Source organism: Puntigrus tetrazona, chromosome 7, assembly GCF_018831695.1.
Source record: "Puntigrus tetrazona isolate hp1 chromosome 7, ASM1883169v1, whole genome shotgun sequence".
Lineage (NCBI taxonomy): Eukaryota > Metazoa > Chordata > Actinopteri > Cypriniformes > Cyprinidae > Puntigrus > Puntigrus tetrazona.
The window spans coordinates 5,610,014-5,633,273 of record NC_056705.1 but is presented as its reverse complement, the minus strand read 5'-3'; the positions used below and the strand labels follow the sequence as shown (position 1 = coordinate 5,633,273).

The 23,260-nt window shown below is 40.1% G+C and overlaps 1 protein-coding gene and 1 pseudogene across 2 annotated transcripts; both read left to right on the top strand.

Moving 5' to 3' along the window:
• Window positions 1-1,674: 1,674 nt before the first annotated feature.
• On the top strand, window positions 1,675-5,075 carry LOC122349035 (fucolectin-like). Of its 2 annotated transcripts, XM_043244960.1 has the most exons (5): window positions 1,675-2,726; window positions 3,397-3,673; window positions 3,763-3,902; window positions 4,388-4,449; window positions 4,522-5,075. In XM_043244960.1, the coding sequence occupies exons 1-4, from the start codon at window positions 2,642-2,644 to the stop codon at window positions 4,417-4,419; spliced, it is 534 nt and encodes a 177-aa protein (XP_043100895.1). In that variant the 5' UTR covers window positions 1,675-2,641; the 3' UTR covers window positions 4,420-4,449; window positions 4,522-5,075. The 2 variants fall into 2 exon arrangements, with proteins under 2 accessions (XP_043100895.1, XP_043100894.1); XM_043244959.1 differs by having other exon boundaries at window positions 4,388-5,075.
• Window positions 5,076-14,617: 9,542 nt separating this feature from the next.
• Window positions 14,618-22,748, top strand: LOC122349374 (annotated as a pseudogene).
• The last annotated feature ends 512 nt before the right edge of the window (window positions 22,749-23,260 follow it).

Below are 23,260 nucleotides of genomic sequence, written 5' to 3'. Positions count from 1 at the left end.
CCTGCGAGCATCTTCTTTGGCTTGACGGAGCTGACTGAGTTTAGCAGTGAACCATGGTTTGTCATTGTTGTAAGTTAAATAAGTCCTGGTAGGAATACATATGTCCTCACAGAAACTAATATATGATGTTACCGTTTCTGTGAGCTCGTCCAGATCTGTGGCAGCAGCTTCAAAGACAGTCCAATCAGTGAGAGAAAAGCAGGTTTGTAAATCCCACTCTGCTTCATTAGTCCATCTTTTTACAGTCCTAAGAACAGGTTTAGCTGATTTCAGCTTTTGCCTGTAGGTCGGTATGAGATGGACCAAACAGTGATCAGAGAGTCCCAGGGCAGCTCGTTGGACGGAGTGATAAGCATCCTTTATTACGGTGTAGCAGTGATCCAGTATGTTACGGTCCCTGGTTGGACAGGTAACGTGCTGTCTGAATTTTGGCAGTTCACGTGAGAGATTGGCTTTATTAAAGTCCCGAGAATGATTAAAACAGAGTCCGGGTGTTGTTGCTCAGTCTCTGTGATCAGATCGGCGAGTTTTTGTAAAGCCAGACTCACGTGCGCTTGCGGAGGGATGTAAACACACACCAGAATAAACAAGCAAAACTCCCGCAGCGAGTAGAAAGGCTTGCAGTTAATGAAGAGTGCTTCTACATTGTTGCAACACATCTTCTTTAACACAGTTACATCTGTACACCACCTTTCATTGACGTAAAAGCACGTCCCGCCACCGCGCGATTTCACTGTTAATTCTGCGACACAATCCGCTCTAAGCAGCTGAAAGCCCGACAGACTTTATGCGCTGTCTGGAATTGCATCGTTTAGCCAGGTTTCCATGAAACACAGAGCAGCAGAGTTTGAGAAATCCCTGTTAGTCTGGGTAAGCAGAAGAAGTTCGTCCATTATGTTGGGTAGAGAGTGGAGGTTCGCCAATTGAATGCTGGGCAATGGCGTTCGGAGTCCGCGTTGTCTGAGTTTCACAAGCGCCGGCCTGTTTCCCCCGTCTGCGCGGCCTTGGGCTTTTGACCAGCTCCGCTGCCCCGCTAACTACGATGTTCAACAAGACGTCGGAATAATCAAAGACCGGTGAGATATTTTGCGGAGTGGTCTGCCGAATGATCAGCAGTTCATCCCTGGTAAAAACAATGGTGTTTGATAAACAAAAAACAGGAAAAACTAACAAAAACAATACGAGCACTTGAGAGCGAAGCACTGAGGCTGCCATTCGCGCGCCATCTTATATAAATGTATATTGACATCAAGTCAATATGGCGGATAATGGCTTACATATACGTTGCTAATGAGGCATCTATATATATATATATATATATATATATATATATATATATATATATATATATATATATATTGTTTTATGGTGCACAAATCTCCTGCACCTTCTACCTTATTCAGTTTATCCTCAGGTAAGGTAAACTTGACGGCCAGGGCTTCCTTTTCTACTGCAGCATAGTTTCTCTCGGCCGGGTCAGCTTTCGGCTGATGTATAAGACGGATGCTCCTCTCCCTCCTGGATCTGGGATAGGACTGCTCCCAGTCCCGTGTCGGAGGCATCCGCCTGTAACAGGAAGGGCAGCTGAAGTCTGGGGCTCGGAGCACTGGTTCCGAGGTCAGTGCAGTCTTGATCTCCTGGAAGGCCTTCTCCGTGGTAGGGGGGCCAGTTCACCTTCTCTGGCTGCCCCTTCCTGGTCAGGTCTGATAGGGAGGCAGCTAAAGAGGAGAAGTTAGGGATAAAACATCTATAGTAGCCCGCCAACCCCAGGAAAGCAACGTACATGGGTCTTGGTGAGGGGCCGAGGTGCGTTCTGTACTGCTTCCACCTTTTTCTCTTGGGGACGAATGAGACCCCTCCCAACTTGAAAACCCAGGTACCTTGCTTCGAAGAGCGCCAGATGACATTTCTTGGGGTTGGCTGTGAGCCCAGCCCGCCGGAGTTCAGACAGCACCCTCCGCAAAAAGCTCCAGGTGATCCTCCCAGGTCTCCGAGTGGATCACGACGTCGTCAAGGTAGGCCGCAGCGTAATTCTGGTGCAGCCGTAAGATGACGTTCATCATGTGCTGGAAGGTTGCTGGGGCCCCGTGAAGACCAAAGGGAAGGGTCCGGTACTGCCAGTGGCCACTGGGGGTAGAAAAAGCAGTTTTGGCTTGAGAATGTTTAGAGAGAGGTACCTGCCAGTAACCGTTTTAATAATGTTGTTTAATAATGTTGTTAATGTTGTTTAATAATGTTGTTAATGTTTTATAATGTTGTTCCGTTTTATTTTTTATGGGAGCCCATGATAATTTTTTTTCAGGATTCTTTGATCAATAAAAGGTTAAAGGACACCATTTATTTAAGATTTATAACAATATACACTGCTGTCCGAGGCTGTTCACTGCTGTTTTTTAAAAGACATTAAGACTTTTATTCACCAAGGATGTGTTAAATTGCTAGCATAGATTTACACCGTTATACATCAAAAAAATCCATTCAAAAAATGGTTTAGCTATGATAATCAGACGGTTATCTTTCTAAAATGGCAGCAGTTCAGGGGTAAGAGAAGAAAAAAATTACAACCCTTTCATCTTTCTCCAGATGTGCTGTAGTTTCTTCTATTCCAGCGGGAGCTACCTACAGCTACTCGTGTGATGGGATGGAGGGACGCTATGTTACGGTGAATATTCCTGGAGACTCAAAGATTCTTACTCTCTGTGAAGTGGGAGTCTACGTTATCTCAGGTAATTCAGAAGTACTTAACAACTTGTTCTGCACCATTTTGACCAATTTGACTTATTCTCACTTCATTGACTAGTTTTGGTAGCACTTTATTTTACAGTACGTGTACTTACACTCATGGTAAATATTGTGTACCTGCAGGCAAATTAGTGTTAAAACTAAATGCTAACTAGTAACTAGTGTTAAAAAGGTACTCACCTGAATTGTAAGTACATGGTAACAAATAAGAAACGTGCAGGTGAATGTGGGTCAGAACGATTACTTACAGGTACATGGTAACCGATTAGAAACTGTACTTGTTAATGTATATGTGTGGTAAATATGTAGTACTTACAGACACTTTGTCCATCACTCATTATAGATTACCTAACATGATCTCTGCAAAATGCATTTACCTATACATATTTGAGAATCAGGATATTTCATGATATAATGAACATATTTGGAATAAGTTAATAAAACCAGTAAGCCTACACCAGTTTTGTACATTGCTAGGTTTTTGTGCTGCAAATACAGCTGCCAGGTGTTGAGATATTTCAGTGACTTCGTCAAGACTGGACCAGATCAGACAGCCCTGACAGAAATGCATTCCTAAGAAATGCAAAGTGTATAAAATAAGCTGACTAAAACCATTTTTTTACATAATGTTGCATAAAATGCATAATTTTAAAGGTAATTTGGCGATAGGAAGAACCGCCACACAATCATCCACCTATGGAAGCTGGTCTGCTGAACAAGCCATTGACTTCAATCCAGGTTTTATACAGCCATCGACATTGTGTTCCTCAACCGATACTCAGACTAACCCATGGTGGAGGCTTGATCTGGGCTCTGTGTACAGAGTTAATAGAGTGGTCGTCACAAACAGACTAGACTGCTGTCCAGAACGAATAAAAGCTGAGATTCACATCGGAAACTCTTTGGAGAACAACGGCAACAACAATCCCAGGTGAGATCCTCTTTCAGTGACTTCATATCCATAAACAACCCCTGAAACACATATGAAGTCTGAATGAGGTTTTCTCCATCTCTCTTTAGATGTGCTGTGATTCCTAGTATTCCAGCTGGCGCTTCCTCCACCTTCACATGTAACGATATGGAGGGTCGATACGTCAATCTGTTCATTTCTGTAAATTCACAGTATCTTACTCTTTGTGAGGTGGAGGTCTATGGAGAAGGTGAGAGCAGTTTAATAGTACACTAACACAACGACGATGTAGTCAAAAATGGAAAAGTCTTTCATTTGCGTTTTTAAAAAGTTTCATGTATACACAACAACAATTTGCGTTTAGACATATCCACAACAAACGTGTAAAAGCACTGTATTTTGTATGCCAGTAGTTGGCGCACTTACTGATTAATAAAAAGTACCTGAAGGGAAGTGTCAATTATTTGATGTTAATGATGTGATGTTTGAAACATGGTGCATGTTCTCCGCTTTCAATCATTTACTATATAAAATTATATTTATAATGTATTATGAACACAGGCTTCATAGAAAATGTTACTGAATATGTCTTTGGTTTCAGACTTTAGTCTTTGCAGCTTTAAGGATCTTATCCACGCACTAACAGCTTTGTAACACTCCAAAGAGAAAGGAAAAGTTGAAATCATATGACCCCTTTAATGCTCGTGTGTCCTTTTACATCCTTTCTTTTCCAAGACGACACTTGTGAAGAAGGAACTGAAGTCTGAGTCTGTCTGAAACTCCAGCTCCAGTCACAGGTGAGAGAGACAGACATGCAGAAGTATGAACATCACGTCACACTGATAAGAGATCTGCTCATTCACTTTCAGTCCGTTCTGGTGGAAAGAGGCTTTTCTGACGCCGCGCTGCTGTGATCTCAACCACAGGAAAAGGAAGTGATGTTGAAGGAAGCTGCGCCAAGTCAATGTGTTCATACAGGCACTGTAAAACTGATAAGGTTGCTTATGAATTGCTTATGAATTAAGAAGTTTTGCATTCAGTATAAGAACATAAACAATATATCTTGAATTTTAATCATAAAAAAAATTACATCTAAGGTCTGGGTCATGTTTGTAAAGATGGAAACCTGGTTTCATAAAGAAATATGTAACTTTGAGAGTGGTGCTAAAACACGGTTTCAATACACAAACTCTTTTTATTACCATGACTCGGGTAAAAATTGCTGTGTTTTTATCATGTTGCTTTAGTTATGTATTTTACGGTTCAGTTGCAAAAGGTTAATGCTGGAAATATGCCCTACACCAAATCCTACCCTAAACCTACCTGATAGTGTTAACAAATGTGAAACTGATAGAAAAAGGCATTTGTTGATACAACCGTGCCATTTCAACTTACTTTTATCCAGATCTGAAATTTTTATTAAACCATATTCACACAAGATTCAAATCGTTTGTATTTTTTTACACTTATATACAATTATGTCAGCGTTATTCTAATGGAGAGACTTGTGTGGGGAGAAACCATGGACAATAAAAGAAGACATTGCTGATGGAAGTTAGATGAGGAAATAGTTAACTTGCCAGGCATGAAACTACACTTTAGCTAGAAAGATAGGCCACAAGTTGGTCGAACATCTAATTTGGTCCAAAAAATCATGGCCAATTTAAAAAAGGGATTGCTAATTCTAGAAGTGAATTCTCTGTTTAATTTGCAAGGCCCCAAATCCCCACTTAACCTCTGTAGAGATTTCCTAATATGTTTTGCGTTTTTCTCCCTCCAGCCACTGATTCTCGCCACAGAGGAATCTAAGGAGGTGTTAGTCGTCATGTTGCTGTCGGTGAGGAACAGTGATCAATCAATCAATCAATCAATCATTTTTATTTGTATACTGCTTTTAACAACACAGGTTGTATCAAAGCACTGTACAGAATAAAGCAGAAGAATACAATGACAGGGATGTATAATGATGAGAGTGAACAATTTGTTATTAAATGCAGAGACGGTCTCAATCACTAGAAGTTAAGTGTCCCCAACAAAGAAGACAGAGGAACCAAAACCCCATCCATACAGAATGGAGAAAAAAAACCTTGGGAGAAACCAGACTCAGTTGAGACCAGTTCTCCTCTGACCGGACGCCCAGAGAATCAACATCCTTGCTGCTCCTTGTTTCTCAGGCTCATGTTTTAGTTTCATCTGAACGTAAAAGCCAGTCCGTTTGAAGTTCCCGTCGTGAACTGAATATGTTGGAGATTGTTTTTGGGTGAGCGAGGACAATCTTTCTAGAAACCCTTCCAAACAACATGGTGATGTAGGGGCAATTTTTTAGGTTTTCTGAAGCAGAGATTCAACTGCTTTCTACAGTTCTCCAGCTGTGGTCATTTGAGTCTTTATCCACTCAAACTCTCCTTCTCTGCTGGTCGTTAGGGACGATATAGACACACATGCTCTTCCAGACAGTTTTGTTGATTGGAAATTCTGAATTATTGGCCTGGTGGTGGAGACTTTTCTCTCCTGTAGCTCTTTTCTTAAAGACTCTTGTGAAGCTCAATTATCTTTTGCTGCAAAAATATATTATTTGTTTTTTTTTCATTATGATGGATGATTAAGTGAATTTGGGTTATTATTTATGTGAAACAGGAAGTGATGTACTAATAGAGGCCGATACTGAACTCTCAAACTGATGAAGGATATCAGACGCTGCGTCGAAGCGGAATGCATGGAAATACATGACTTTTTTTGTTTTTTACTTGCGTCTGCATTATCACTAGTCAAAGCAACTGGTTATATCCTCATTTCACCTTTATTTCCTCGAAGAGCAAACATATACCACCTACGCTGCTGCCATCTTGGCCCACTTGCTATGAAATCTAGCTTTGAATCACACATTTACGCTAAGGATTTGCATACCGTAAACAAGAAGCAAAATGCGCTTCCCATTCGTGACAGCTATCTTAACACGAAATATCTGCCATGTAAAAATAACGTTTAGACGGTTGTGTTGTGTGTTTAGTTGTTTCCCATTCTGAGACTTATGGACCAAGCAGTATATAAAATATATTTCATTCTCATCTCACTGCTTGCTCCCATTACTAAGATTAAAATGACTAAATGAATAAATAAATAACTTAATTTATAAGCTGATTTATTAGATTGATGTGCACAAGGGACTGTTGCCTAAACTTTGAAAATTACTGTAAATAACCAAATTCAAACATAATTTGAATAAAATAATATTTTAACCCACATGCAAACTAGTGGCACCAACACACAATACCAACACTGTAGAGGCGGTGAATAAAGGTTGAAGAAATTTCAATGAGACCAATAGATATCATACTATGGAAAGTATATCAATATTTGTTATCGTTAATAACAGCATAGAACATTATATTTTGCATTTGGTAGGCACTTTTTATCCAATGCAACGTTTTATCAGTTCTCACTTTGATGATTTTGGAGGACGTCATCACACCTGTGGTTTAAAACCATCGTCCACCAGGAGAAAGTCGCATCATTTTCAGAGGGATCCCCATTGTTTTCAGGAAATCTTGTAATGATGAGATGACGTGATGATATACGGTGATGATCTGCTGGTGCTGTGAGCGTGTAAGAAATACTGCTGCTGAACGTTGAAGGTGGAGGCCTTCTGAAGCAAGCACGCGAGATTACATAACAGCCGTGATAGAAGACTTCCTCCATAAAACCAGTCTCTCAACCACAACACGACCACTTCACTGTCAGGCTGCAATACCATAGCCAACATCAATATTAATAATCTTTCACTAGCCCTTTTCTTGCTTAAAAACGGAAATGATAACAATCCTGACTGCTGAAGTGATTATTGCTGGTAAAAGTAGGCACGTTTTCTTTTATACCCAGCATTTATATTTTCTTTCTTTAATTTGACTTCTTGTATCCGGGCAGATTCCTCCGGTTACTGAATCAGCTCATTTGGGTTTGTGAAACCAATACCACTGAGTGGATCAGTTCTTCAGAGAATCAGCTAAACCTTCTGGACTGAATGGAAACATTCGGTTCACGTCACATTTCATCATTTATGTTTTCCAAGAAAAAAAAAAAACGGCACAGTCCTTTACATATGCAAAATAATTGTAACCTCAGTCAAATGAACTTCACACCAGCTCCCCGGAAAAAACATTACTAGCAGATCTGTGGCTGATTATCGTAGGAGAAATGTGAAAGTAAAAAAATCGAAGACATGATGATGACCTGGTCGTTTACAAATAAACACAAACCTAGAGCGCTTCTTCACACGTTTCTGCTTTTCCCAGCAAGCATTTACATTTATATTTACATTCACCTTCACGTTTTGTTTTTTACTTTTCTCAGAGAGAAAGATTTTGATACAAGCACCTTGAAAAAAAAAAAAAAACATCTCTGTGTGCTGTCCAAAATAGTTTCGAACGCAAATCAACAATTTAATCATACAATTAAAAAAATTTGTTCATTAGTTTGGGTTTATTACTTTATAAACACATGAACGTGAGGCCAAAACATGACCATGTGATATTAATGAAATAAAACACGGAAATCAGAAAAAGAAAAAAAAAAGTGTTGTTTTAGAAAGTGAACAGATGTAGACGTGTAAGTGATGTCTATATGATCACCTAATGTTCATGGTCACGTTGCGGTCTTCATTTCTTCAGAAACAGATCTTCTCATGCCACACCAGATCAGTTTTTGTGTACTTGGAGGATGCTCTGAATAAAACAAAAATATGCAAATGTCTGTTGATCTTGAGAAGTCAGTAGGATGGTAAAGAAAAACACATGTAAAAGCAAGCGCACAACTGAAAAGATACAGAAAACAGCATGCAGTATGAAAACAAAGACTGGGAAATGTGTTACATAAACCATTCCTGTAGTACCATTATGATTTTGTGTGTGTTTGAAACTTGACAGCTTCAGTTATTAAAATTCATGCTTGGTTTTTCACTGAAAGGATCAGGCAGGGTCATGCAGGTTACAACGACATGCTTCTCTCTATCTCTATCTCCTTTATTTAAAACACAGATCACAGGTAAGAGAGACTTAAAACCTGTCATTATTCCAGTTTTTAATCCCTTTAAGTAAAAATGTGAGGCAATGAATTTGAATATGTAGATCAGGAAGACGGTCTGTCTTCTTCTTCTTCCTCTTCTTCTTCTTCTTCTTCCTTGGAGGAGCGGCAAAAGTTTGGTGCATTCAGTTATTGTTACTTTGACTTTGAAGTACTTTGACTATTGACGAGATGTACAATCACAATCTCAATAGAATAGAACAACATTTTTCTTGCAGCTCCAGTCAGAAAGAAAAGGGGGAGGAGAAATGTAATCATGTGATTCTGAGGAGAAGTTAAGCATGTCTCTCCCGAGAGCCAAGTTCTTTCAAAGCTCCCCGAATGAAAGCTGAGAGGATGTTTGAAATAAAGATGACTGTTTTCTGCATGAGTTTGTCAGTTTTACTGGGTAAGTCAAACATATATGTTTAATATCTTGATGATGCGTTTCAGAAACAGAATAGAATGTGTTGTTTTTGATTAATGCCACAAAACCAGTGTTTCCCGACCTGTTTTTAGCAACTAAAAAAGACACACCACTAATGCACACTGAGACGAAGCAAAATTGAAGAAACAGCCTGTTTCAAATGGCATAGAAAAATTAATTTAATGTGGAACTTGGGCTCATGAAGGAACACAAGGTCTTGGCAGCTTTATGCCGCTGGTGATAAAACTAATTTACATATCGTTTTTGTCTGGAATACTATACTTTACTGTACTTTCGTGTAACTGAAAATAGTGGAGTATGAAGCTGGCAACTTTAAGTATTAAAAAAAAAAACATGCATGAATCGAAATGAGAAGAAACATCTTTGTCTTAAAATCTGCTCTCCTCATACTTTCTGCAGCTGTTCTTCAGAGGTCAAGAACTAAACCTCTAAGACAGTGGTTCCCAACCTTTTCTTGTTTGAGGCACCCTTGGAAAGCCTTTCAAAAGTTCCCGGCACCCCTATAAGGAAATAGATATTTAAAATCTCCGTAGCTTTTTATTATTATTTATTTATTTGTTTCATTTCGAGAGTTTGCATGCAACAACACCTTATACCTAGTCCTAGATGATATGAGAATACTGTTTACACTGATTCTGCCTTAATAAAAAAATTTTGTTGAAATTTTGGCGGCACCCTCAAAAGATCTCACGGCACCCCTTAGTGCCGCGGCACACCGGTTGGGAACCACTGCTCTAAGAACTCAATAAGGCCTTTACATTATACAATATACATTATATGAGGCAACAAGTTCATCACATGTTTTCATCTACTTAAAGTTTAGAAATGTACAAAACAATTACTGCGTGCGAGTGCAAGGGATTTTTTCTCCAAGGAGGAGTATTCAAATATTTAAGTATTCCTTTGTAACTCAATGTCTTTTTAATATAGAAACAATGTCAAATAGTTAAATATCTTTTCAATTCAAAAATATCAAATATATTCCAGCATTGTTCTGTGAGATGAAATGAATCCTTTTAACTGTCTGTCTGTCTGTCTGTCTGTCTGTCTGTCTCTGTCTGTGTGTGTGTGTGTGTGTGTGTGTGTGTGTGTGTGTGTGTGTGTGTGTGTGTGTGTGTGTGTGTGTGTGTGTGTGTGTGTGTGTGTGTGTGTGTGTGTGTGTGTGTGTGTTTCTGGTGAGCTGTCCCGGTCTCATCTAGGTGTTCTGGTCTCTGATGAAGGTCATTTCTTGGTGCTGATCCACCATGTGATCTGGATACAAACTGAGAAACAGAATAAGAAAGAAACAGACTAATATTAAAATCCTTTAATTTATTTGAATAATAAAAGTGTATTAGTGTGTTGTGTGTAGGCTAAGTTAAAAAGATGTGGTTCCCAAACAGAGTTAGGGAGATTGTTCCAGAGTTTAGGTGCTAGATAGGACAAGGATCTGCCGCCCGCAGTTGATTTTGATATTCTAAGTATTATCAAATGGCCAGAGTTTTGAGAACGCAGCGGACGTGCAGGACTATAATGTGATAAGAGCTCGCTCAAGTATTGAGGAGCTAAACCATTCAGGGCTTTATAGGTAATTAATAAGATTTTAAAATCTATTCGATGTTTGATAGGGAGCCAGTGCAGTGTTGACAGAACCGGGCTAATATGATCATACTTCCTAGTTCTAGTAAGGACTCTAGCTGCTGCGTTTTGGACTAGATGAAGTTTGTTTATTAAGCGTGCAGAACAACCACCCAATAAAGCATTGCAATAATCTAACCTTGAGGTCATAAACGCATGAATTAATATTTCTGCATTAGAGGTTGAAAGCATAGGTCGTAATTTAGATATATTTTTAAGATGGAAAAACACAGTTTTACAGATGCTAGAAACATAATTTTCGAAGGAAAGATTGCGGTCAAACAGCACACCTAGGTTCCTAACTGATGATGAAGAATTAACAGAGCAGCCATCAAGTGTTAGACTGTGTTCTAGATTATTATATGTGGGGTTTTTAGGTCCAATTATTAGCACCTCTGTTTTTTCAGAATTTAACATTAAGAAGTTACTCATCATCCAGCTTTTTATATCGACTATGCATTCTGTTAGATTCTCAGTTTGGTGAAATTTTCCCGCAGCGAAATATAGAGCTGATTATCATCAGCATAGCAGTGAAAGCACCATGTCTCCTGATAATGTCCCCCCGGAGGTAACATGTAAAACGTGAAAAGTAAAGGTCCTAGCACTGAGCCTTGAGGAACTCCATATTTCACTTTTGAGCAATATGATACCTCCTCATTTAATGCCACAAACTGATAGCGGTCAGATAGATATGATTTAAACCATGCTAAGGCGCTTCCTTTAATGCCAACATAGTTTTCTAGTCTATCCAAAAGAATGTTGTGATGGATAGTATTGTATGCTGCGCTAAGAACTAATAGCACTAATAACGAGATAAAACCACGATCCGATGATAGAAGCAGGTCATTAGTAACTCTAATGAGAGCAGTCTCAGTACTATGGTACGGTCTAAAAACTGATCGGAAATCCTCACAGACACCATTTTTTTCTAAAAAGGAATAGAGTTGTGAGGATACTACCTTTTCTAGTATCTTTGGCAGAAAAGGGAGATTAGAGATTGGTCTGTAATTTACTAAGTCTTTTTGGGGACATATCTTAATGACTTGATGTATTAATGATGGTCAGAATAGGATCTATGGCAAATTTGTTTATAGGGTCTAACATACATGTTGCTGGTTTAGATGATTTAATAAGTTTGTGCAGTTCTTCCTCTCCTATAACAGAGAATAAGTGGAATGTTTCCTCAGGGGATCTATAGTGCACGTGTCTGACACATGTTGTCTAACCCCAACAGAGTTCAGAATGTCTAAGAAAGCTGATCCTAATGCGTCTTTTTCATTATCAACATGGATATTAAAATCGCCAACAATTAAGACTTTATCTGCGGCCAGTACTAACTCAGTTAGAAAATCAGCAAATTCTTTAATGAAATCTGTGCTGTGCCCTGGTGGCCTGTATACAGTAGCCAGTACAAACATGACAGAAGATTTATCACTAGCACATGATTCTGTAGATAATGTTATATGCAGCACCAAAACTTCAAATGAGTTATACTTAAAGCCTGCCCTTTGAGAAGTACTTAGAATGTTGTTATAGATTGTAGCAACACCTCCCCTTTACCTTTTAAACGTGGCTTATTTTTATAGAAATAATTTTGGGGGTAGATTCATTTAGCGTAATATAATCATCTGGTTTTAGCCAGGTTTCTGTCAAACAAAGCAAATCTAGGTTCTGATCTTTGATCAAATCATATATATAAAGTGCTTTTGCAGAAAGGGATCTGATTTTCAGCAAGCCAAGTTTTATAATTAGCCTTTCTGTATTATAAATAGTTTTTATTTGTTGTACATCAATTAAAATGATTTGTGGTTTCTGTGTTTTGTACCTCGGGAACAGACACAGTCTCTATAGTGTGATATCTAGGTGAAAGAGTCTCTATGTGTTGAGAATGAACTGGCTCCTGTGACGTGAGGCAGCTAGCAGACGGTCAGTTTAGCCGGTCTTTCTGCTTCCTGACCGGGGCACTAGTTGGTCAAGTGTGAGCTCTAAGACTATGTGCTATATTTCTAGAGAGAAGAGCCGCACCACCCCAGGTTTCACCTCTCTGCTGAGCCTCTACTGCTATCTGCTGGACAATAATCATATGCTTTTAAAACAAAGAAATAGTCTACAAATCTCTTAACTAATGCTTTTAGGTAATTTTTAAGCAGGTCATATACATTTTATTGTAACTATGTAGATGTTTAAATTTTGTTGTTGAATGTATTTGGACAAAAACCATAAAAGGTAAAGTGCTAAAGAAATTTGAAAATGTTGAAATCTTTTCCACTCTTCGATCCCACAAAAATGCTATCCAGATAAACACCCTTAAAGGGAAAGTATTACGCCCTTTTCACAAGATGTAAAATAAGTCTCTGATGTTTCCAAAGTGTGTGTAACATCCAGCCAGCAGAGGAGCCCTCTCCCGAGTACTGACCCGAGCCGCGCCCTCTGCTACTACTCCCGGGTTAGGGCTATTTAACCGTAGAGAACCAGGTGCTCTACGCAAAGTATTGCCAGCCTGTCTGCCTTACCAAGCGTTTACCTATTGTTTCTATTGACTTCCATTGTGTATGACCATTGTTTGCTTCATCGACTCACGGCTTTACGGATCTTCCTTGTTTGTTACGGTAACCTATCACCATTGAACTTTGTTGTTGACCTTTGCCTTCATTCGACTTTGCCCACGGATATCCCTTTGTGTATGTTTGCCTTCCGGACTGATACTACTGTTGCCAACCCTTGCTTGCATTTGACCATTCTCATCTGTGTGTGTGTTTCTAATAAACATCTGCAAATGGATTCGCAATCGGCTTCCGCCTCCTCCTTACGGAATACTTCGCCTAACCAGACTCCAGCGGATGTAACACACATGCAACAATTGATGGCATACCAGGAGGAGCTATTGAAAGGTTACCAGTCCCGATTGGATCAACTGCAGTCGGTGAACGAACACCTCACCCAGTACATTCAGAATCTACCACCTACTACGTTTTCTACAGTAAACCTTGCCTTACCCGAAAAGTTTGACGGTTCTGCTGAACGGTGCAAGGGTTTCATTCGCCAGGTCAGGCTGTATTTGGAGTTTCAGCAGGATAGATTCAACAATGAAGAAATCAAGTGTGCATTTATTATGACGTTACTGACTGGAAGAGCGATTGACTGGGCGACTGCAGTTTGGGATACAGATCCCCACATCAAGACATCTGCTAACTATTTCTTACAGATGCTAAGAGAGGTGTTTGAATATCCTGCAGGGGGCAAGGATATCTCAACCCAGTTAATGGATCTGTCCCAGGGTAAACGCACAGCCGCTGATTATGCTATTGAGTTCAGGACGCTCGCTGCTCAAAGCGGCTGGAATGATGTCGCACTCAAGGCGACTTTCAAACGGAGTCTCACGGCAGACTTACAGCCGGAATTGGCGTGTAGAGGTGAGGATTTATCTTTTTCTGATCTCGTCAACTTAACCATTCGTATTGATAATCTTAAGCGCCAGGCACCACAACGTAAAGCGCCGTCTATGGTCACGAGCCAGGAAAGGAATCAAATACGACACGAGTTAATGGAGAAACCGGAACCCATGCAAGTAAACTCCCAACGTGTCTCTATGGAAGAACGCGAGCGCCGGCGTCGTCTTCAACTTTGCTTTTACTGTGGAGAAGGGAAACATTATCAGGTTAACTGTCCTCGCAGACCCACCACTACAAACCGGGTAAATATGAATCATTTTCACGTGCTCAGCAACAAGGCTCTCATGTTACCTATCTATTGATTTCGTCACAGATTTACCATTGTCTAACGGTTTCACAGTCATATTAGTCATTATCGATAGATTTTCAAAGTCATGCCGATTAGTTCCCATGAAGAACCTCCCCACCGCCATGGAAACGGCCCTTGCCCTGTTCGAGCACGTTTTCAGGATCTATGGATTACCCGAGGACATAGTGAGTGATAGAGGTACTCAGTTTACCTCCCAAGTATGGAGGGCTTTCTGTAAGCACCTCGACATTAATGTGAGCCTTACCTCAGGTTACCACCCACAAGCTAATGGACAGGTCGAGAGACTTAATCAGGAGATTGGGAGGTACCTTCGGACCTATTGCCACAGAGAACAACACAGGTGGTCAGAGTTTTTACCATGGGCTGAGTATGCTCAGAACTCAATAGTCAAGTTAGCTACAGGTATGACCCCATTCCAGTGTGTCCTCGGGTATCAGCCGCCCATGTTCCCGTGGTCAGGAGAACCATCAAATGTCCCAGCCGTTGATGATTGGATCCGTAGGAGTGAGAGGGTGTGGGATAGTGCTCATGTGCGACTTCAAAGAGCGATCAGGTATCAGGAGATCCAAGCTAACCGCCACAGACGCCCACATCCCCCATATCAACCTGGACAAAGGGTCTGGCTCTCGACGAGGGACATCAAGATGCGGCTGCCCAGTAAGAAGCTAAGCCCAAGGTATGTTGGACCATTCAAGATAATAAAACAAGTGAATGATATCACATACCAACTTGAACTACCTACTAACTATCGTATATCTCCATCCTTTCATGTATCCCTCCTCAAACCGGTCCACCCGGGAGCTGACCCTGGCCATGAAGCCCCAGAACCACCGCCGCCACTTGAGATTGACGGGAACCCCGCATATCAAGTGAGCGAACTACTGGACTCGCGGAGACGAGGGGGTCGGCTCCAGTACTTGGTGGACTGGGAGAGTTATGGACCAGAGGAGAGATCCTGGGTAGCCGCTCAGGACATTTTGGATCCATCCCTTATTGAGGAGTTCCACAGAGCCAGACCCGATCGTCCAGCACCTCGCCTAGGGAAGACCACGTAATCCACAACGAGATTCTGCCCAGGACCAACCACGACCACGGGGACGCCCACGAATCCAACCACGAGATTCTGCCCAGGACCAACCACGGCCACGAGAACAACCACGAGACCAACCACAAGATTCTGCCCAGAACCAACCACGACCACGGGGACGCCCACGAAATCAACCACAAGATTCTGTCCAGGACCAACCACAACCACAGGGGTGCCCACGAGGACGTCCACGAAAAGCTCCAGGAGTCGCTCCTAGAGGGGGGAGTTCTGTAACATCCAGCCAGCAGAGGCCCTCTCCCGAGTACTGACCCGAGCCGCGCCCTCTGCTACTACTCCCGGGTTTGGGCTATTTAACCGCTCTACGCGAAGTATTGCCAGCCTGTCTGCCTTACTGCCGTTTACCTATTGTTTCTATTGACTTCCATTGTGTATGACCATTGTTTGCTTCATCGACTCACTGCTTTACGGATCTTCCTTGTTTGTTACGGTAACCTATCACCATTGAACTTTGTTGTTGACCTTTGCCTTCATTCGACTTTGCCCACGGATATCCCTTTGTGTATGTTTGCCTTCCGGACTGATACTACTGTTGCCAACCCTTGCTTGCATTTGACCATTCTCATCTGTGTGTGTGTTTCTAATAAACATCTGCAAATGGATTCGCAATCGGCTTCCGCCTCCTCCTTACAGTGTGTATGTGAAATCCAACTCAAAATACCTTACAGAATTTTTAATAACCTGTTTTTAGGGAATATGCCAAGATGCCCTTTATTGAAAATGTGGAAGATGGAAAATGTCTGTTATGTTTGCAGAAAATGTATTCGGTTTAAAAGTCAGTCTTCTGATTCTACATATATTACAATGGTGGCTTTAGCAACACTGGCCTCACAGAGTTCCAAGAAGCTCTTTCAGGAAGGCAATTTGGAAAACTAACGCGTGGCACTTTCTTCTTCTGGAGGTGTAGCTGGATCACGAGCAGGCACCGCTCCCTTCTTCAGGGGCCACTTTTGTGGAAAACACGTTTAACGCTGACCCTCATTCACAAAGCAGTGTGGTGTAAATTGCACAGACATAACTGAATTTGTTTTTTTTTTTCAAAAATAGAAACTAATAATAATCCACCTCATTTTCAGTGGCTCTCATTTCGGAAATAAGTGGAATGGACTATCCAGCTACAGAATGCTTGGGAGACAGTGCAGCAATGGAGGTCTGCGTACAGCTTGCTGTAAACCCGCTGAGGACGGTTTTGTGTTAAAACAACAGTGTTTGTCACCATAGGCTACTGTATTTGGTCTTACAATGTCATTGTTTAAGTAGCTTATATTCAACACTGACTGCATTTCTTTATACTTGAATTCAAGTTCGAAATAAAATTATAAAGTGCTCCATTGTGAAGGCATAGAGCTGTATGAACCATATACAGGTATATAGGAAGTGTTTGTCCAAATTCAACTAGTTTGCAAGAGAATGCAAAAACCACCTTGTCCCTTTAGGGGCTGTGATAAAGTCACATTAGCTGCCACCGCTGGGGAAGCAGCACTACATTACACTTGCACGTACACACCTGCACACACTCCGGTTTACCTCATCCACGCATTGCATCCTCCCTTCTGTCGCCGCTATCAGTGTAGCGGGTGCACACGCGATAGTGATAGCGCACGGACATTCCCCCATTTCAGCACTTCTCCGTATTTATTATTTACATACATTTTACATAACACTTGTCCTGTTTTGTCTCTGTGATGTCTGTCTGTGTGGGCGTAGTCAGTCTTCTGGGGAAAGCTAGCGCTGGCCAAACCGAGCGCACGAGCGGTGGCTGATTATAATGTCACGTCCTTCCCGCTCTGTGCCGCGCAACCGGAAGCTGGCGAAACCATTGTCAATGTATGATTAGGTGTTTATGTGTGTATTTACCTGTGGCAATAGTATAATAAATGTATGGCGTTAAAGTGTTATACGTGTTAAAGGATTGCATGTTGATTGTATGTAAAGTGGGTCATACTCAGTGATAAATAGTAAGTGCCAAATAGAGGTGGTATTTGTGTCCCCAAATGGTACTACCCAAAAAGGGGCGGAGTTTGGCCTATTTAAGCTGAGGCCAAACTACAGAACGAGACTTGTTCACCAAGTCGATGTTTAGAGTGCTACTGCGGTGCCTCAAGCAGTTTGAACCTTGATGTATATTGTGGATACCTGTTTGATACTTGTAGTGTTTTCCGGATTATTTTTCCCTTTCATTTTCTTTGGTACTTTGGGTTTGTTTTTGTGTTCACCTGTATATAGCCCTCACTGTGGACAATACTTCTGCACTGTAAATAAAACTGCACTTTGCACTGAAGTGCTGTTGCGAGTGAGCCATCATTTTACATCCTTTTACGAATTTGCGTCCCTCCCCGAGCTGCTGGGCTCGGTTACATCACAGGGGCTTTGTAAACTTTTAGCTAACCAAATGTAAATTTGACCAAAAATATGTTTATACATAGAAGAAAAATGTAAATACTAAGCACTGTTTTGTGTTTGTCATTTAAAGGGTTTTTCTCAATTCAAACAAAGGCAGAAAGAGAAGGTAAGATGTTGTCAGTTAATCACTATAGCATCTTTGTCCTCATGTTTGTGTTGCTGTGAAACATTTTATAGGCTCTGCAACGTAAATATTCCAGAACATGGTAAAATGTCAAAGACTTCGATTGCCCAGCAGGACAAATTAGGATTTATTATTTTTTTCCGATTGATTCCAGTTTGAAAAAGGTATTCCTAAAATTTTTACATCAACTAAAACCAGCCTAGGTTCTGCCAAACAAAAAAAAAAAAGTACCTATACATATGAAACACTGCAGTTTTCAGTTAAAATGAACACTAAAGGCAGTAAAACTGACAACATTTTTATTACAAGATTGCAGAGGAACGTATTTCCAATGAGTCTGGGTTGACTAAAACTGTTTGAATCTTTCCAATTCGACAGAGACATCTAAGATTTGCTATTGTCCAGCTTCTACAATATTGAAGATCCACTCTCCTAACATTACAGTGAATCAAGATCAAGTCCAATTAGAATATAAATATATAATTATGTTTTTTCCATTAAACATATTTCAGTGAACGTAATGCGACATGGGGCACACCTATTCAGTCAACAACAGATTACGGCTGGATTGCCACAAACGCTCTGGATGGGTCGAGCTCCACCTGCACTCATACAGAGACACAGACTGACCCGTGGTGGATGCTGGACCTGATGAAGACCTACAGCGTGAACAGAGTGACCATCACTAACAGACTGACTGCTGTCCAGAGAGGATAAACGGGGCGGAGATTCGGATCGGAAACAATTCTTTACATCTTTTCAGCAACCCAATGTGAGTCTCTTTGACATTCTTATAGATAGCTACAGATTGGTCTGGTCCATCGTTTTATCATTTTTGCACTATATATATTTATACAATTTTGTATAGATATACACTGTAAAAATCTGTAAAATTTATAGGTGAACAACTGGCAGCTGTAGTTGCCAGAATTCTATTAAAAAAATACCGTAATTTCATACCGTTAATATACCAACCTATTAAAGTGCTGAAATCTGTTGTGTACTTTTGAAATACATAGAAAAGAAGTGCTTGTGGTGATTAGTCACATGATAAACCAAAGCCCATCACAAGCAACCTTTAAATAGTAACATATATAGAAGGTGCTCGGTGCCATTCACACAAACACTAAACACCATTATGGTGATGGAAACTAAACTGAAATATACAATTAACATTGATTTAACGAAATTAGATGTAACATATAACCATAATAAACATAACCGATGAGAAAAAACTAAATTCAAACAATTTTGGGAACATAAATGAGTTTTTTCCTGTAAATTTTACAGAAATTTACCGTTAACTATTTAACATGTTTTTACTGTTTTGCTTGTTTTCTGTTAAAATCATGGTCATTTTTTGCAGTGTACAAACCATACATTTTCTTAATCTAATTATTATTTTTATTCTATACATTACAAAACATTTCTAGTGTAAACTTGCGGTTCAGTAAGTCTGTCAGCTGTGTGTAAACAGCAGATGTAGATCAAGCAGTCTTTAACAGACATCTCCTAGACATACATGTGCTATTTTGGCATATAGGTCAAGTGCTAAATGAGGTTCCTTTGGTCATGAGACACTATTTCTCTCTGAAGCATCACGCAGAAATAAACGACAAAACTTTCTTTTCTATATGCGATAATGCTAATTACGAATATAGCTTGTCTGCAAAAGAAAAAAATATATATATATACAGTATATATATAATACATTTTAGAAGAGCAACTGACTCTTATTTTTCTCCAGATGTGCCACAGTTTCTTCAATTCCAGGAGGAGCTACCTCCAGCTACTCGTGTGCTGGGTTGACGGGACGCTATGTTATTGTGGATATTCGTGGACTTTCAATGATTCTTACTCTCTGTGAAGTGGGAGTCTACGTGACTTTTACAGGTAAATTAAGGAGAATTTGGCTTTTTTTGGAGCCGTTCTTATTTCATTACAGTAGTTTTTATATACTTCACTCAAGTCGATATCCAAAGACTTACAGTAATATATTACTGAATATATTCAGACGGTGCCTCCATATTACTATGAAGTGGAGAAAGGAAATGCACAATTTGGCAGAATAAGGCCCATATTTAGACAATTGACGAGGGGGCTTGATTGACCGGCAACCTGACAGGTTTTGCATCATAGCATTTTTGTTTAGAAGAGGAACTTTAAGGATCTCCTGGAAATCATGTGTAATTTATCTAGTCTATCCTCCATGTGTCACAAAAGAAAGATTGGTGGGATATCAGACTTGAATGAACACACAAGTGTGATTAAACAGATTTTATTAACAAAAGATAGACAAGCGTAATCAACATCTACCAAACGAATACCATGAATGAAATAGAGAGAAAGTGCATAAGATGCATAAAATGCAAGAGCAATCAGAGCTACGTTATCTGTAAAGATAAACTGTTGCTACTCTGAAAGAATACAGGTGAAAACCCTTATTATGCATCAAAGAAATAAGAACAAAAAATAACAAAAAACTGCAACCTTTGGATAAGTGATAATTATGTTCTCTCTGGTCAAGCGAGGTCCAGTGATAGTGACTTCATCCACTGTTGTTCTGGGAATAACGCAGGAATCCGTTTTGACAGCCTTTTACACAAAGCGCTGGAGGATGCTGATCTCCTGGAGCACCAAAGGTTCCTTAAATTGGGAATAGCAGATAAAGCCCAGGAGTAGGTGCAGAAGGTCCTTGCCTTGCCTTGCCTAAGTCTGGGGGCACATGGTTGCCAGATTGGACAGATTAAAGTCAGCAATTTCACACTCATACCCAAGCTGTCAAACTGATGTATTTAGAGAAGAACTATCATTTTAGACGTTTATGGGATTTGGAGCTTTTCAGTCACAATGCAGTCTTTGAAAATTCCATAAAAAATCCGAAGATGAATGAAGATCTAACAGGTTTAGAATGACATGAGGGCTAAATAATGACAGAATTAAAATTTTTTGATATATAAACCCTTTAAGTGCATTTCTTTATTTTCTTTAGATTGTTAAAAAAGATTTTCGTTGAAGTGTAGAGTAATGCATATTGTTTGCAGTTCTTATGTGTCTTCTGTTTTCTGCTTATAACTGGCGGTGAAACATTGTTCTGTTTCACATTCCTAGATTGAAGAAAACTACAACAAACACGTTGAAAGAGTATAACATAAGTTGACTAAAACCATTTCTTGATGCTGTGTAACTTACAGGTAACTTGGCAACAGATAAAACGGTCACGCAGTCATCAACAGATACCGTCTGGTACGCTGAACAAGCCATTGACTTTAATCCTGGTTTCGCACTTTCGTGGCCAGCATGTTCCTCAACCTATAGTCAGACTAACCCATGGTGGAGGCTTGATCTGGGCTCTGTGTACAGAGTTAATAGAGTCGTCGTCACAAACAGACTAGACTGCTGTTCAGAACGAATAAACGGAGCTGAGATTCACATCGGAAACTCTTTGGAGAACGATGGCAACAACAACCCCATGTGAGATCCTCTTTCAGTGACTTCATATCCATAAACAACCCCTGAAACACATATAAAGTCTGAATGAGGTTTTCTCCATCGCTCTTTAGATGTGCTGTGATTTCTAGTATTCCAGCTGGCGCTTCCTCCACCTTCACATGTAACGATATGCAGGGTCGATACGTCAATCTGTTCATTCCTGGAGATTCAAAGATCCTTACTCTGTGTGAGGTGGAGGTCTATGGAGAAGGTCAGAGCAAACAAGCAGATGTAGTTCTGGGGGACCATTAATAATATTATTTGAATTAAAACTATCGTTTAAAAATGTCAAATGTAAAATGTTCGAGAGTTGGATGCTCTCAACAGTCACCACATAAAATGCATTTGTTTTTGACACTAAACCGTGCCCCCTGAACCTTTTTGTTATCGTAGTTTTTCATCGTTACACAACCTCGCATCTATGTAATCTTAAGACATACATTTTCACTAAATTGCTAAAGATATTTTAGTCACAATACATTGTTTGTTTTCATGATTTGCATTTAGCGTTTTCTTCTCCCTTTCGTCCATGTATGCTCGCTCTTGTGTCACTCTTTTAGGTCCTGTTCTGAAGAAAACGTTTGTGAAGTTAAATCTGAAGTCCAGTTCTAGTCTGTCTGAACCTGCAATGATAGCCCAGCTCCTGTCCCAGGTGAGAGACGGAAACATGCAGAAATCTATGTGCACCGATAGCAGTTTTAAGAGATCTGCTCGTTTCAGCTTCGGTCTGCTCTGGAGCAACGAGGGTTTTCTGACGTGACGCTGCAGTGGACTCAACCGCCCAAAAAGGAAGTAATGCAAAAGGAATCTTCACCAGGTGAGTTTATTCATACAAACACTGAAAAACAAAGAAAATAGCTGTACAATTATTACAATCTGCATATTACAGATAAAATTGCGTTTTATGATGTAATGAACTTTTATTTACAGCTCAATGTGCTGCAAGAAAGAGATGATGACGATGGAGAAACCTAAACTTCAGATCAGCTTTGACGTTCTTCATTTTACCTGCTGGGATATTCTTCAGTCTTCAATGTTGGTCACAATGAAATTGTGAAAATTGAAACTACGGATTCATAAAACTGAAAATGCTAACCGATTTCCATAAAGCTGCTTTGAAATAATTTGTATTTTATAAAATGCAAGCACTTAAGTTTGTCAATACACTTCTTTATTGTTATATAAATATTGTGCTTTGACTTTTGATCCATATTGGTAGTCTTTTTATAGGACTGTTTGGTTATGAGAATGTCCAAAAATAGTTTGGCATGGATTCAACCAATTGTCCAAAGGTTTATTAGACACGACCGAGATCGTTTTCATTTAAAAGATCCAGATCTAGTGCAACTATATCAATCCAACTGCATGCTGCATCAAAACCATCACATCAACTTAACTTTCCACACCTTAAGAAGGTGGAAGTACCGTGTATATGGTCCTCCGCTTGCTAGATAAGGAATGAACCCAGCGCTCTGATTGGTCAAAGTCCTCTTTCATTGCTGTGCATGCACAAAGGTGCCACCAGGTTTTTGCATAGTTTAGAATAACAAATCGTAGGCTACCAGCCTGCTTTGAAGTCAAAATGAGTATAGGTTGGCA

Coding starts and splice junctions, on each gene's coding strand:
- LOC122349035 (XM_043244960.1), top strand. CDS start 2,642: ATGGAGGGACGCTATGTTACGGTGAATATTCCTGGAGACTCAAAGATT. Junction 2,727..3,396: donor GGGAGTCTACGTTATCTCAG/GTAATTCAGAAG, acceptor ATAATTTTAAAG/GTAATTTGGCGATAGGAAGA. Junction 3,674..3,762: donor AACGGCAACAACAATCCCAG/GTGAGATCCTCT, acceptor ATCTCTCTTTAG/ATGTGCTGTGATTCCTAGTA.